The following is a 12,729-nucleotide window of genomic DNA, read 5'->3' as shown; positions in this document are numbered from 1 at the left end:
TTGAGGTGTGTGAATGCCACATCCTGCTATGTCCAAAATGCTCAGCACCCGTGTCTAAGGTGGACATTCGTCACCTTTTGTGGCTGTACCCTAGTACTCGGGACGTTTGGCTCAAGATGCTCAGGGCGGCCAAACTAAAGCCAAATGTTCTAGATGAATTTTGCGCATTAGGTAACAGGAAACAAGCGCACTAATTCATTCCTGCAGTACTTGAATCAGACAGGGCTGCATACATTTATTTGATGCCCCTAAGGTAAATTTTTGGTACAAATGCCTTGCGGGAAATCCCTAGAATTAAACAAAGAAAGAAAGGCAATGCAACGCCAAGCTGTACTCTGTGCACCAAACTTGTGTTGCATCATTTTAATTGGCACGCAAATACCTCGTTTGAGTCTTAAACTTGTGCACACGCCGGTGGTGATGGTCTGGTTGTGACCGGTGATTGGAGGTAAAGCTCCGTACTGCAAGAGCATGTACAAAGCTTGCATCGTGTCTTGAAAAAGCAGTGTGTGCCAAGTGTGTGCCAAGCAGTGTTGCAGTGCCAAGTTGAATGCCTTCCAGACCATAGTGCTAAGGTAGCAACTGGAATTTAATTCTGTGGCCCGTCTGTTGTGTAATGTCCATAAAGTCTGCAATGTCAAGGGCCAAAACGTAATAAGGGCCTCTTAGAGTGCATGCAATGAGTTGCAACGCACGATTAGAGCTCCATGCGCGAGGCAGTTGGTAACAAATGAATCTGACTGCCCTCCGGATAGCAACTAGTTTGGCAGCAGCTGACATAGATGTGTGGTCCGGTGCAAACCGTCGCATAGTAACTAGCTGTGCTTCAAATTCGGGTCGAACCAAATCGGCAAAAGAGATGCCGAACTGCTCATTTCCAAAGGATGAAGACCAAAAGGCAAGCCTGGAGTCTCTGAAATAGGAAATAAAGCTAAATACTAATGTTACGAAGCGTGAGATTCCACCTTCTCTGCATAATCTGTGTTGCCACTGTATTCTAAGCGGCTTGCCAGATCATGCATTTCATAACTCGCGACACAGTCTCCTTACTAAGACTTTGCTTTATAATTTTTTCGAACGGTAAATTTGCATAATTTCTTAGTGTCGATGGCTTTGTAAAATGATACAACAGTTGCAGATCTTGCGTTGTATTGTTTTGTGTCATTTACTTATCTGAAATGCCCAGCTACAATAGCTGAAATGTCTGCTAGACATTTGCTAGAAGAGCTGCTTCAGGAATGCTTTTGACTGTTCCACCACTGCTCTCTCAAAGCTCTGCAGAGTTAGGAGAATGCATGATGTTTATTCATGATCACAGCATGGATCGCAATAATCATAAAAAACATGCAATGCTGGGGTCCAGCAGAGAAAGCTGCCGAAATTTACAACTCTACAAACCGACACTTCCCCGTAGTTACATGGTGGTACAGTTGGCCACAATATTTCATGGGGCATAACACTTGCGAAAAGCGCAGGATTTTTGGGGAAGCCTAGGCATGTGGGCATTGAATACGGCGCTACCGTCTGTGATAGTTGACATGAGTTATGCAAGTGGTTAATTAAATTACACTGGAATGCCCTCACAGAACAGAAATAATACTTGTCTTTGAACCCATGTCCCGTAAACTTTTTTTGCCTAACTGTAAATATGCCATATGCAGGCATGACATGACATGACAAGAACTTTATTTGAGTCCTGAGGGACTGAGACCTCGGGGAGCCAAACCGAAGGCTCCCGAAGATCAAGTCGGTGGCTCCGCCCACGATGGAACCGGGAGATCAAGTCCCGCGGCAATGTCGTGGGCCCTCTGGACAGCCTGGAGTTGAATATTGAGATTGCTGCTCTTGAGAGAGTCCTGCCATTGTTCTTTCGTGATGGGTGGAGAGGCGTTAAGGGCTGGGCACAGCCAGAGCATGTGGTCAAAGGAGCATGAGTCATGACCACATTTGGGGCACGACTGTGAGTGTTCAGGATCTATCCTGTGAAGAGACCGAGGAGTGGGATATGTACGGGTTTGCAGGAGTCTTAGTGTGGTAGCCTGAGGTTTATTCAATTTGGGGTGAGGGGGTGGAAATGTCCTCCTGCCTAGTCGATAATGAGAAACAATTTCGTGGAATGTACTTAATGGATCTTTGTGGATGTTGACCTCGTTCCAAGCCTGGCTACCCGCGACAGCGTGGTGCGTGAAATCGCGCGCTCTCCGGTGGGCCTGCTCGTTAGGATTACATCCAAGCGGGTTAATTGAGCTGTCTAGATGGGCTGGGAACCACGAGATTTGGTATCCTCCTTCGGTACTCTCCCTAGTCCTTCGTAGTGCTTTGATCACAATACTGTACGCCTGTTCAGATATGAGGGCGGACGAGAACGATCTAACCGCGGTGCGCGAGTCCGAGAAGATGATAGCGGGAACTTTTGAGCTGTGAAAAGCCAGAGCGATCGCCGCTTCCTCCGCCACATGGGCAAACTTAGTATAAACAGAGGCTGCATTGACCAGGTTGCCCCCCACGTCTACCACCGTGACAGCGAACTTATGCAGGCAGTTATAGATAATTAATTTCCACTGCCAGTTTGCACAAAGGAAGTCCACAAAAAAAAAAGCATTGCACAGACATGCTATCCATAATTGAACTTTGATTCGTAAATCGGAATGTGTGCCATAATGTGATCATTTAAGATATTTATTCGTAAAATTGTACAATCAGTTTATTATGTATTTTATTATTGTGTAAGTAACCGCTGCCTCTTCGAGCAATCCAGCAGCAGGATTAGATTGAGTGACATCCAAAACATGGTGACCGGGATGCATTTCCGGTTCATGCCACCTGGAACAACATAGCCTTCAAGATCAGTTTCTCTTGCTCAAAGGGAGTCATTACAGGGGTGTGGATTTGGACATAGCCTGTTGTGCCACAGGCAATTTCTTTAAAGATCTGTGTAGCTTGTTTTGAAACAAACAGTTTATGGATCACTTGTGAAAGTAGTGGGCTTGCCAACAAATAATCTCACATCTATTGTTACAACCGAGCCCATTATGCTCCATATGATTGCAGTCTGACTAACAAAGGTGCACTTTTTTCGCTTTTGTTTCATGTGACATATATGCACATTGCATACATGGTATGATCGTAGCCTTGCGCACTGCTTTTCCACTTATCTAGCAGAATGTCACTTGATGAATTTGTTGCAGGACCAAGATAGCTGGAAAAAACTGATGCATTATGTCACGCTTTTGAGAATGGACATCTCGAAACTGGTGTCATCCCCAAATTCCACCCAAGTGGTTATGCCTTGCAAACCCATTAGCCACAATTTGTGTATTGCAGTATGCACTCTGGAGTAATTAGTTGAAAATTGAGTCGGGGAATTTTGTTAATTAGTCAAATATGCGTTTCAATTTCTTGTGCTAAGGGCCTCTTATTCGAGTACATTGCGTGCACGCAGGTGATCGTGAAAAATTCTGCATAACTGATTTTGAAATGCTGCGCTACATGGATGAATCGAAAATTAGTGGGCTTGCCAGCAAATATGCTTACATCTGTTCCAACAGTAGCTGGTCTAACACTCAAATGGCTACAGTCTCAATGAAATTGTACTCTTTGAGCTTGTGCCTCTTGAGAAATGTCTGCACATTGTGTACGTAGCCTCGGCGTAGCCTAACTAGCCGTTCGCTTCGTATCTCGTACCAGCAGGCCAGCATAGGGCGAGAACAAAGCGCCCAGTCAGATGACGAATACAACAACGAAGATGAGGACGGCGCACAGCATCCACGCTCGGAGTCCCGTCGAAGCGGCAACCCGCCAGCTTCGAACGACGTCAATGGATCAGAGGCGGTCAACTGGGTGCAGCTGGGGTTCCGACCTGAATGCGACATCGTCGAGAAAGATGCCCTGTCGGCGATTCGGCGCGCCACTACGACCCGGTGCAAGCAGGAGTTGGCCAATGTAACTTGCCTCGTTCGCCGGGGCCTTCTATACCCGAGTGAGCTGCCAAGGTTTTGTGACAGTTCTCCAGGTAAGATCGCTGGACTGGATGCGTGAGTAGTTGCGCTTTCGAGGTTGTTGTAATGTAGTGTAAAACAGTATTTCAGTATCTTCCAGGCATTGATGCTGAACTGCAACAAAATATCAGTTTGGCTAAATTGGTCTTAAGTACAGTCGCGATTAAAAGTTTGGGTACCACGGCATCAGCAAAAAAGTTTAAATATATATGTTGAAGCGCAATTCCGTGGCCTGGAATCGGTTTAATACATTGTATTGGTCAAACGCACATGTACGTGTGCGCTCTTGATTTCAGCCGGAATTCCCAGGCTGCGACAAGAAAATAAAAGATCATGGCACCTTTGGTTCCCAAAGTTTTGATCGCGACTCTACGTAGTATATGTTATAGAAGCAACATTGACGTTGCTGCTGAGCTATTAATTGCCTAATGTTGGTATTAGCAGCCCCTGACCCTTTCCACAGTTGTCCAGTCCGGTACAGTTGTCACCGGAATTTGTATGCGTGGAACAGAGGAGGAGAATAGTTATCATGATGAAAAATACTTCGCAGTATGAACGAATGACGTGTGTATTGGTTAGGTTGCCTCTAGTTGCAGTTTCTGACACTAGGTAATGGTGCTTGTCGAATCGCTGTAATGGGGACGCCCTCTCCACTTCTTTTTTTCTCGAAAGCGCCACACGTTGGCACCACCAGCTCGACTGGGAGAGAGCTCCAGCCACGGCTCGCTCGTTGCGGTCGATACTGATTGCGATCGTTTGTCACCCAAGCTGTATGTTACTCAAATGTCCTCATTCAGAAAGTGTATCTTATCTGATTGGCGTGCTCCAAAAGTACCGTACCATTTTTTCGCGGAGTTGCTTACAGAACTTATTATTTTGTGTTCTCGAGACATTTAAATACCTAGTTGTTAAACACACGTCACTGGGTGACCCACAGTCACTTTTGAGGCACTTTGATTCAGAAAGTGAGAGTCATTTAATCTTCGAGGTCACTGCCTGTGCCAACATTTCTTGAATACTTGCTTTGATGTTTTGATTTTGTGTTAAGCTATTTGTCCGATTATGTTGAAAGCTGCCACAGGAAGGCTTCATGCATTCTTTGTGAATAGTTATTTGTGCGCCTTTATGGTCACATCTCTAAGCATCTGCAGTTACAAATTTTTTAGGTCGCAGGATCGTTTCCATGGCTGCAGCAGCCACATTTTTATCCATCCGAAATGCAAAAATGGTTGTGTACTTGGATTTAAATGGGCATCAAAGAACTCCAGGTGGTCAAAATCAATACACAGTCCCCCTTCAAGGCATTCTACATAACCTGCTGCGTAGTGTCAGGACAATAAAGCCCACAACTTAAATTATTTTCATTAATCTTCGAGGGGCCGGCCTTGCAGACACATTCAAAGGTCACTGCCTCTTAGCCCCTTAAATCAAAGGTTTCCGAGCCTGGCTGGAATTCACTGCAAAAAACCTTCCTCGGTCAGGACGAGTGGTTGGCGCACATCTGGGCTGCTTCCGCGATGACCGCAAGTCGCGCATCTTCGAGCGGCTGGCCTCGCGGACACGCTCCAACTCTCGACGACACTGCGTCGGCCTCTGCCTGCGTCTCGGGTTTCCCTGGGCCGGCCTACAGTATGGCACCGAGTGCTTCTGCAGCAAAGAGAGGCCCGCGGCGAACCTCACGCTTCCGTCGCGCTACTGCGACATGGTCTGCCCGGACGACGAGAGCGAGTTGTGCGGCGGCTACCTCGCCATGGACGTCTTCTCGACGGGGCTGCCCAGTGAGCGCAAAAGTGAAGCGATGCATGCACGGAGAGCTCGGAGAGCTGCTTCTTCTCGAGAGTCTCCCTTTCCTCTGAAAACTGTCGCCGCCTCGGACTCTCCTCTCTTCCCTCCTCGGGCGTCTTCCGAGGTCTCCTGTTGGCTTGCTTGACAAGGTAGATGACGCTTGCTGCTCCTAATCTGCTTGTGGTTTAGTACTAACTGCCTCACACTAATTTGTTCCTCATCGACTCTGTCCTCCTGTGATGGCTTCTTTCCGAGTGACTCCTTTGTGTCCTGTGGGTGTCTTGAGGAGTCTCTTGTGCCTTGCTTGTTGGGGTGGACGGCACTGCTGCTTCTAGTCTGCTGGTGTTTAGTGTTAACAGTGGCAGCTAGCGCTAATAGGCAGAGTACACGAGGGGCACGCTAAGGTGACACTAGTGCTGAACTTCCAATTGGATACTTTAATGTAGTAGTTCAGGAATCAGTGGTCCTGACAATTTTTATGTAATTTCTTGCCCCCACGAATATTTTATTTCATCCTAATGCAGCTGGTAAAGGCTGATTGACTTTTGTATTATAATATTTGTGTTAACGTGCACTCAGAAGTAGGGCAATTTTTTTAAAAACAAATTTCGTCTTTTGTGAAGTTCGGTTAACGTAGGTTTCTATGCGAGAGTGCAAATAGCTTTTATTGCACTTTTTTTTACCTATTTGGAAGTTCGGCACTAGACCCATCTTTCGGTGCTTTTCCGTGTCTCGTGGGCTCGTACTGCTTGACACTGTTCATAGCGAACCACTTTGTCCATCAGAAGGTACCAACGTTTACTGCTAATCTGCTTTCCCAACTTTGTCTTCCTGTCTTCGATCTTCTCTATCTTGCCTGATGCTCTTCCTGGGAGCTTTGACTTGCTGCCACATTCTCCTCTTGGTGCTGTCTTTTGTCGCTGGTAGTGGCTTTCACTCTATCAAGCCTTGCGTGCACTCTCAAGTAGTTGCTTTCAGCTTCCGTATGATGGGCTTCCTCTGTCAGAGCTTGTCTTCTGCAACCTTAGCCAATATTCCTGAAAACTTAGCCAACAGGAGCTTGGAACCAGTAATGCGCTTTGTTAACTAAGTGCCACTACACTTTTGCGACACCTGTGCAAAAACGTTTACCGCTCGCAAGGCTGAAGGCTATCTTATTAGGGCACTTGCTTTTTGGGCTTATCGCCTTCGTTCACCTCTCACGCATGTCCAGCTGCAAACACTCGCTACATGTCAAGGTGTTGGTCCTTTACGACTCCCTTTTGCTGCTATTGCTGCTGCTTGAGTCTTGTCGTCTCTCGTGTGCTCGTGCGTTTCCGCCTCCTCACGCTTCCCGGTGGACTCTCCGCAGAAGCCGTTTACCGCAGAAGTCGCCGAGGAAACGCCACCGCCAAACCAATTACACTTGTGAGAAATCTTACAACGTACGTACTGGAATTTCCTTGCTGTCACGTTTCTCATTTGCCATTCAACTTCTTAGTTTGTAGACGTAATTTCGTATGCTAAACCATTTGCTTTGTCTTACCGGCCTACAAAATTTTGGAAGAAAATGATGTATTGGCAGTAGATTATTGCGTGCAGTAATTCCTCACTACAGCAAAATCGCCTTATTCAAAATAGGTATGGCTTTGGTTGGAAGTTTTTCGTCATCCCGACAGCAATAAAGGTATTTCAGACCAGACTATATTAGATGTGTAGTGGCGTAGTCCACATTGCTTAGTCTGGTGCAGCCTAGACAGTGATGCCTTTGCCTTCACAGCAACCTGGAGTAGGAAAGAGCACTGCAAAGACCATTTTACCACACGGCAGAAGCTCCTCGGGACCATGACTGCACAATGCGATGATTACTGACAGCACCTGCTGCAGTACCATAGTGGCTATGGCGTTGCGTTTGAAGTCGTAGGCTTAATCCCAGATGTGGTGGCCACATTTTGACGAAAGCGAAATGCAAGAATGCTTGTTTACATAGATTTAGGTGCACACTAGAGAACCTCAGGTGGTCAAAATAAATCCAGAGTCTCACACTACGGCACGCCTCAAAATTAGATTGAAGTTTTAGCACGTAAAACTTCGTATTTTAATTTAATGACCGATAGACGAAACAGCTTCTCACAGACGTCAGCAGAATCTCGTCACTGGCGCGTTGCTAATATTGAGTATGGCCTTGTTCCAGTTCACGTTTTACAGACTCCCGTTGTGTTGGAAGGCACCTGCCCCATTGCTGCAACTCTGTTAAGGCCTCTTCATGTATTACAAAAAGCCACTTATACAAAGTTAATTTCCTATTGAAATGATTTTGTTATACTTAAGTGGATGTCTCTTAGTGCAAAAAAAAGATGGACAATTTAGACAAGAAGGCGACACAAGCAGGCGCTGAACTTTTGACTGCCTATCGCACTTGTGTGTCAGCTTCTCGCACAAGCTTTTGTCCTGTGTATTTTCACCTTGTAAGGTGTTTGCCGTGATCTGAAACCAATTAAGCCCACCAACAAATCATTACAAAGGTTTACTGTGTTAACTTTTCTCAGTTTAGAAGTTCCTACCTGTAGGTTCAGCCAAGAGCAAGCATACGCCCCCACTTACAGAACGAAGAGCGCAAAAGAAAAAAAGACAGATTAAATAGAGAAATAGTTCATTTCCTGCACATGAAGGTAGTATGATAAAACAATGCATCAATCATGTAAAACGCCTTGTTAAGATACATCAACACTGTCATGAAATACCAACGTTTCCTCCTACTGCTATCACCTTTAACTTGGCTCCTGCAGAATGTCTTTCTCATTCTGGCCATATCTTGCAAAGGGTACAGTTGATGTCGATGCATGACAAAAGTATTTGCCGATAAAACTGCTGACCCCTTTCTCTCTAATCCGCTGAAGTGACCTTTTTCAAAGCTGCTTCACTTCAGCCATGCAAGCATCTAACATCTAGAACGCTTCACTTCGGGGCCTCTTTTAACACCAGTGCTGATTGCTTTGCATTCATGTCCTAACAGCACATATATTGTGATCGTCTTTGTGCTGTTATGTCTTCCCTATGTGTGATCTGACTCACCCAACAAAAAATATTTTTTCTTTAAAGGAGTACTGACATGCGTTTTCGAAGTTGTAGTAACACACGCTTCTCTCATGGGAAAAGAAATTGGGGCACTCATGGTACAAAGGTTGCAGGCACTCGCGGCACATTCAACTGGTGCTTACCGCGCTTTGACTCATATCGCAACAATGTGGAGGCCACTCTCGATCGGAGCCAGCGAAAGGGTGATCGAGCCTGACGTGAAACCACTTGCCAGAGCTACTAAAAGCTGGAAGAGGAAACATGTCAGTGCTACTTCTGTCGTAAACAAACAGGGCACGCACATGCTTTGACACGGCCGTGCGAATAGCCGTGGCAGACGCGATGCCAACGACAGCTGCAGAAGCCACGTGTCCAAAACGCCGCCAGTTGGTCTCGGTCGCACTCCCAGATTGAAGGTGAGAGTGCCTCGGTGCGCTCCGAGCTGGAGTGCGGCGCTCTGAAAGAACCAGCTGAGCGTGTTAAGAGGGCTTGATTTCGACCTGCCGGTTGTAACATGCATTGCCATGGTGATCTCGACCACTATCTGCCATGATAATCCAGTGGCTGTGGGGTTATGCTTCTTAGCTCGAAGCAGCGGGTTCAAACCTGGCCGAGGCGTCCATATTACATTGTGGCTGGAATGCAAGAACGCTCGTGTACGGTGCATTGGGTGCACGCTTAAAATAAACCCAGGTGTTAAAAATAATGCCGGAGATTAATGCCCACTATGGTGTGCCTCATAATGAGATCATAGTTCTGGCATGTAAAACCCTGAAATTTAGTTCGAATATATATATATTTTGGCTGCTCGGAAATGAACAGTGAACTGTAGGTTTGGAAGCAATTTGATGCTGAAGTTTGTCTTAAAGTGTCAAAGCTGGCACCATCAACATTATTGTGATGTCATGAAACATGAAATTTACTGATGTTGTGTAGCTATAAGGCCGGGTGTGGCGTTTACAGGGATTGATTGCAGGAATGCAGCGAGCCATTATGTCTTTGATACAGCCACCTCCTGGGTACTAAAATCAAAACTGGTTCATAGAAGCAAGTATTATAGTTATATAATAATAATAATAATGTATATCATATATAATAGAACATATGTATTGTATATTTTATTTATCCCACTAGGATGCTTGCAAGTATTTTCTTAGTGGCTGTGGTGTTGCACTACTAAGCATGAGCTTGCGGGATCAAATCCCGGCCGCGACGGTTGCATTTGGATGGGGGTGCAATCCGAAAGCACCCGTGTGCTTCGATTTAGGTGCACATTAAAGAACCCCAGGTGGTCTAAAATTCGGAGTCCTATGCCTCATAATCAGGTTCTTGTTTTGACATGTAAAATCCCATGATTTATTTAGTTGGCACTATTTCTTTCTTTCGGGCTTTGGAGAATTTGGACCTTAACATAAAGCAAAAGAAGGGAAAAGCAAGAATGCAAGAACAAACAACATCGAAAAAGTCATGTCAGTGCTCCTTTAAAAGCATATTTTCCTTTGTGTGAAAACTATGTCACGGTGTATACAGATCACTTTAACTTAATAAATGAAAGCGAACAGTATTTTTACGATGAAATAGTTTGTCTTTGCGTATTTGTCTGTGTAGTACTGTACTCTCGCACATCGTACTCTCACCAAAATTGAGAGGGCGGAGATTGGGTATTATATCACAATTTCGCCTTCAGATGTGGCTGCATGGCAGTAAGCCTTGCAATAAGCATGATTTCACACGAAAATACAAAATTTGTACTGCCATGATGTTGCATGTCGCATTGCTGCAAAGTCTCACGCACAGGTTAAATTCACTTGCAGATTTTTGTTGCCGTAAGGACATGGCATAAAGACAAAGATTTTGTTGTGTAATTAAGCGTCACATTGCAGTGAAGCCCTATTCGAAGGCAAAATTACATCACCTTGAAGGTAAAATTGACATTTCCACGAAAGCTGCACCTCGCTTGAGCAGCCATGCATAGTATAGCCCTCATTCATGCAAGTATTATTTGCCCGTGTGATTTCTGAAGGTATGCTAGCTTTTCAACGATCACGCTGTTTAATAACACTTCTGTGAATGGAGTGCTATTCTCAACGTGGCTGTTTGCGTCATATCAAGATGAGGATATACTGGGAATGAGTCCACGTTGAAAAAAACCGGGAAATTTATTTCGATGGTTCGGCCAGGGGCCGTCCTTTATCAAGAGTGATCTTAGAGTGCTCTTCTAGACTGTACAAGATCACTCTTGATAAACGCCAATCTCCAGCTGAAACTTTGAAATAAATTCCTCGGGTTTCTCGACGTCGACTGGCTCAAATACCAGTAAGGTTGCAACGAACGCTGATCTCTAAACTGTGTGTATATATATATATATAATAACGCTGATCTCTAAACTGTGTGTATATATATATATATATATAATATATATATGCACACATACACGCGAGGCTTCCCAAAACAAAGTGTCGAAAGCACAGTGCTGTGTTCACTCTTCTGTCACCTCTGCTTATTTCATTGCACTCATTGTCCAGACATTTAGGCGATGGTTCGAGGACACAGCTTCCTGGATGCTAAAAGTTGCACATTTGTGTCAGTCTTGAAGACCTTGCTGTGCCTGCTTTTATCTCCAGAGGACTGTTCTCATGTTATGAGTCACTGGGCTGGCCCAGTCTTGAGCTATCATTCTGCGACTCCTCGCAGTTGCTGGCGAAGTCACCAAACGGGAAATCCTGTGGCCACTGGCGCCGGCTAGTGCCAAGACACTGAAGCCGGCACGCATCGCCTTCCTGCTTTCGGTCAATGGTCGCGCGGTTCGTCAGGTGCTGCGCCTGTTGCGGTTCCTCTACCACGAGCGCCACGTCTTCTACATTCACGTTGATGCCGTGAGTACTTGCCCTCGTTGTAGCTCAGGGGCTCTCAATCCCTTCGGTGCGGGATACCTTCATGAGGATGCTGAACGGGTATCCAGCTAGGCTGACATCTTGAGCTGTCCTCGAAGGACCCCTCACGAGGCCCCACTGCAAATCTTCATTATACACTAGAAGTTGTGAAACGCCGCCTTAGGAGTGCTTTAGCCAAATAATTTTTCAAATTGGTTCATTATTGGAGGAGATAGAAGAAATTGGTGGTCCTGCTACCATCCCGCTAGGATGCCGGTGTCGCTGCCAATTAGAGCACTCTCTCCCTCTGGTTCGACGTAGCATTCCCAAGTGTTGTTCCTTCCTTCCCTTCTCCTATACCAGAGCCAAGGGCCGTCGAGCCGCGCCTTCCGCATTTGATGATTAGTTGTAGTGAGTGACCAAACATGCACGTGAAGAGGTACTTGCGCGTCTGACTGACTCTCTGCCTGGGAGTGGGGCTGTCTCCAGAGGAAAGCGCATGGCATTTGGTTTGAAATTTCAGCTGTTTCCGGTGTGTGCGGTGCACCGTAATACTTTGCAGGCGCTATGGTCAGTGCATCATATATACGCTAAACTTGTTTGTTTGAAATTGCCAGACCTGGCGAGGGGCCCTTTAAGGTAATTTCCTCCCTCTCCCTCATGCCTAGATAAGCATATGCTAGTCTTTGATAAAAGTGTCACACTCATTGATGTTATACAGACAGAAATGGAGTATAAAGGGACTGACAACCAACTTTCATAATACCCACTTAGTGCAATGGAAGGCTTACCGGCCAGAGCATCTAATCATGAAGTAGTAACGCGGAAAACGCTGCAGAACATTTCTTTATCCGAATTTTTCGATCTGCTGTGAGGATGAAGTTGTTCGCTGGAAGCATGCTGAAAACTGTGTTGGGTGAGCGCGATAGCGATTGTAGGCCGGCACTAGTGGGAGGCAGGCGACAAGTGCGGCTGTTGGTGTGAGAAAGTAATATTTTGTTTATCAAGTCGATGTT

General features: G+C 45.7%; 2 protein-coding genes across 6 annotated transcripts in view; both read left to right on the top strand.

Moving 5' to 3' along the window:
- The window catches only part of LOC139048832 (uncharacterized), a 396,301-nt gene that overhangs the window by 245,850 nt on the left and 137,722 nt on the right, over positions 1–12,729 (top strand). The window lies entirely within an intron of this gene.
- Positions 1–12,729, top strand: part of oxt (Xylosyltransferase oxt) — a 43,720-nt gene that overhangs the window by 1,939 nt on the left and 29,052 nt on the right. For 3 of the 5 annotated variants that reach the window (XM_070523669.1, XM_070523668.1, XM_070523671.1), the window contains exons 2-4: positions 3,688–4,012; positions 5,480–5,776; positions 11,535–11,716. In XM_070523669.1, the coding sequence (XP_070379770.1) occupies positions 3,688–4,012; positions 5,480–5,776; positions 11,535–11,716 (804 nt within the window). The remainder of the gene's footprint in view (positions 1–3,687; positions 4,013–5,479; positions 5,777–11,534; positions 11,717–12,729) is intronic. The other 2 variants (XM_070523670.1, XM_070523672.1) reach the window with 2 other exon arrangements.

Source organism: Dermacentor albipictus, chromosome 8 (genome assembly GCF_038994185.2).
Source record: "Dermacentor albipictus isolate Rhodes 1998 colony chromosome 8, USDA_Dalb.pri_finalv2, whole genome shotgun sequence".
In the NCBI taxonomy this organism is placed as follows: Eukaryota; Metazoa; Arthropoda; class Arachnida; order Ixodida; family Ixodidae; genus Dermacentor; species Dermacentor albipictus.
The sequence above is the reverse complement of the archived record's forward strand: the minus strand, read 5'-3'. Positions and strand labels throughout refer to the sequence as shown.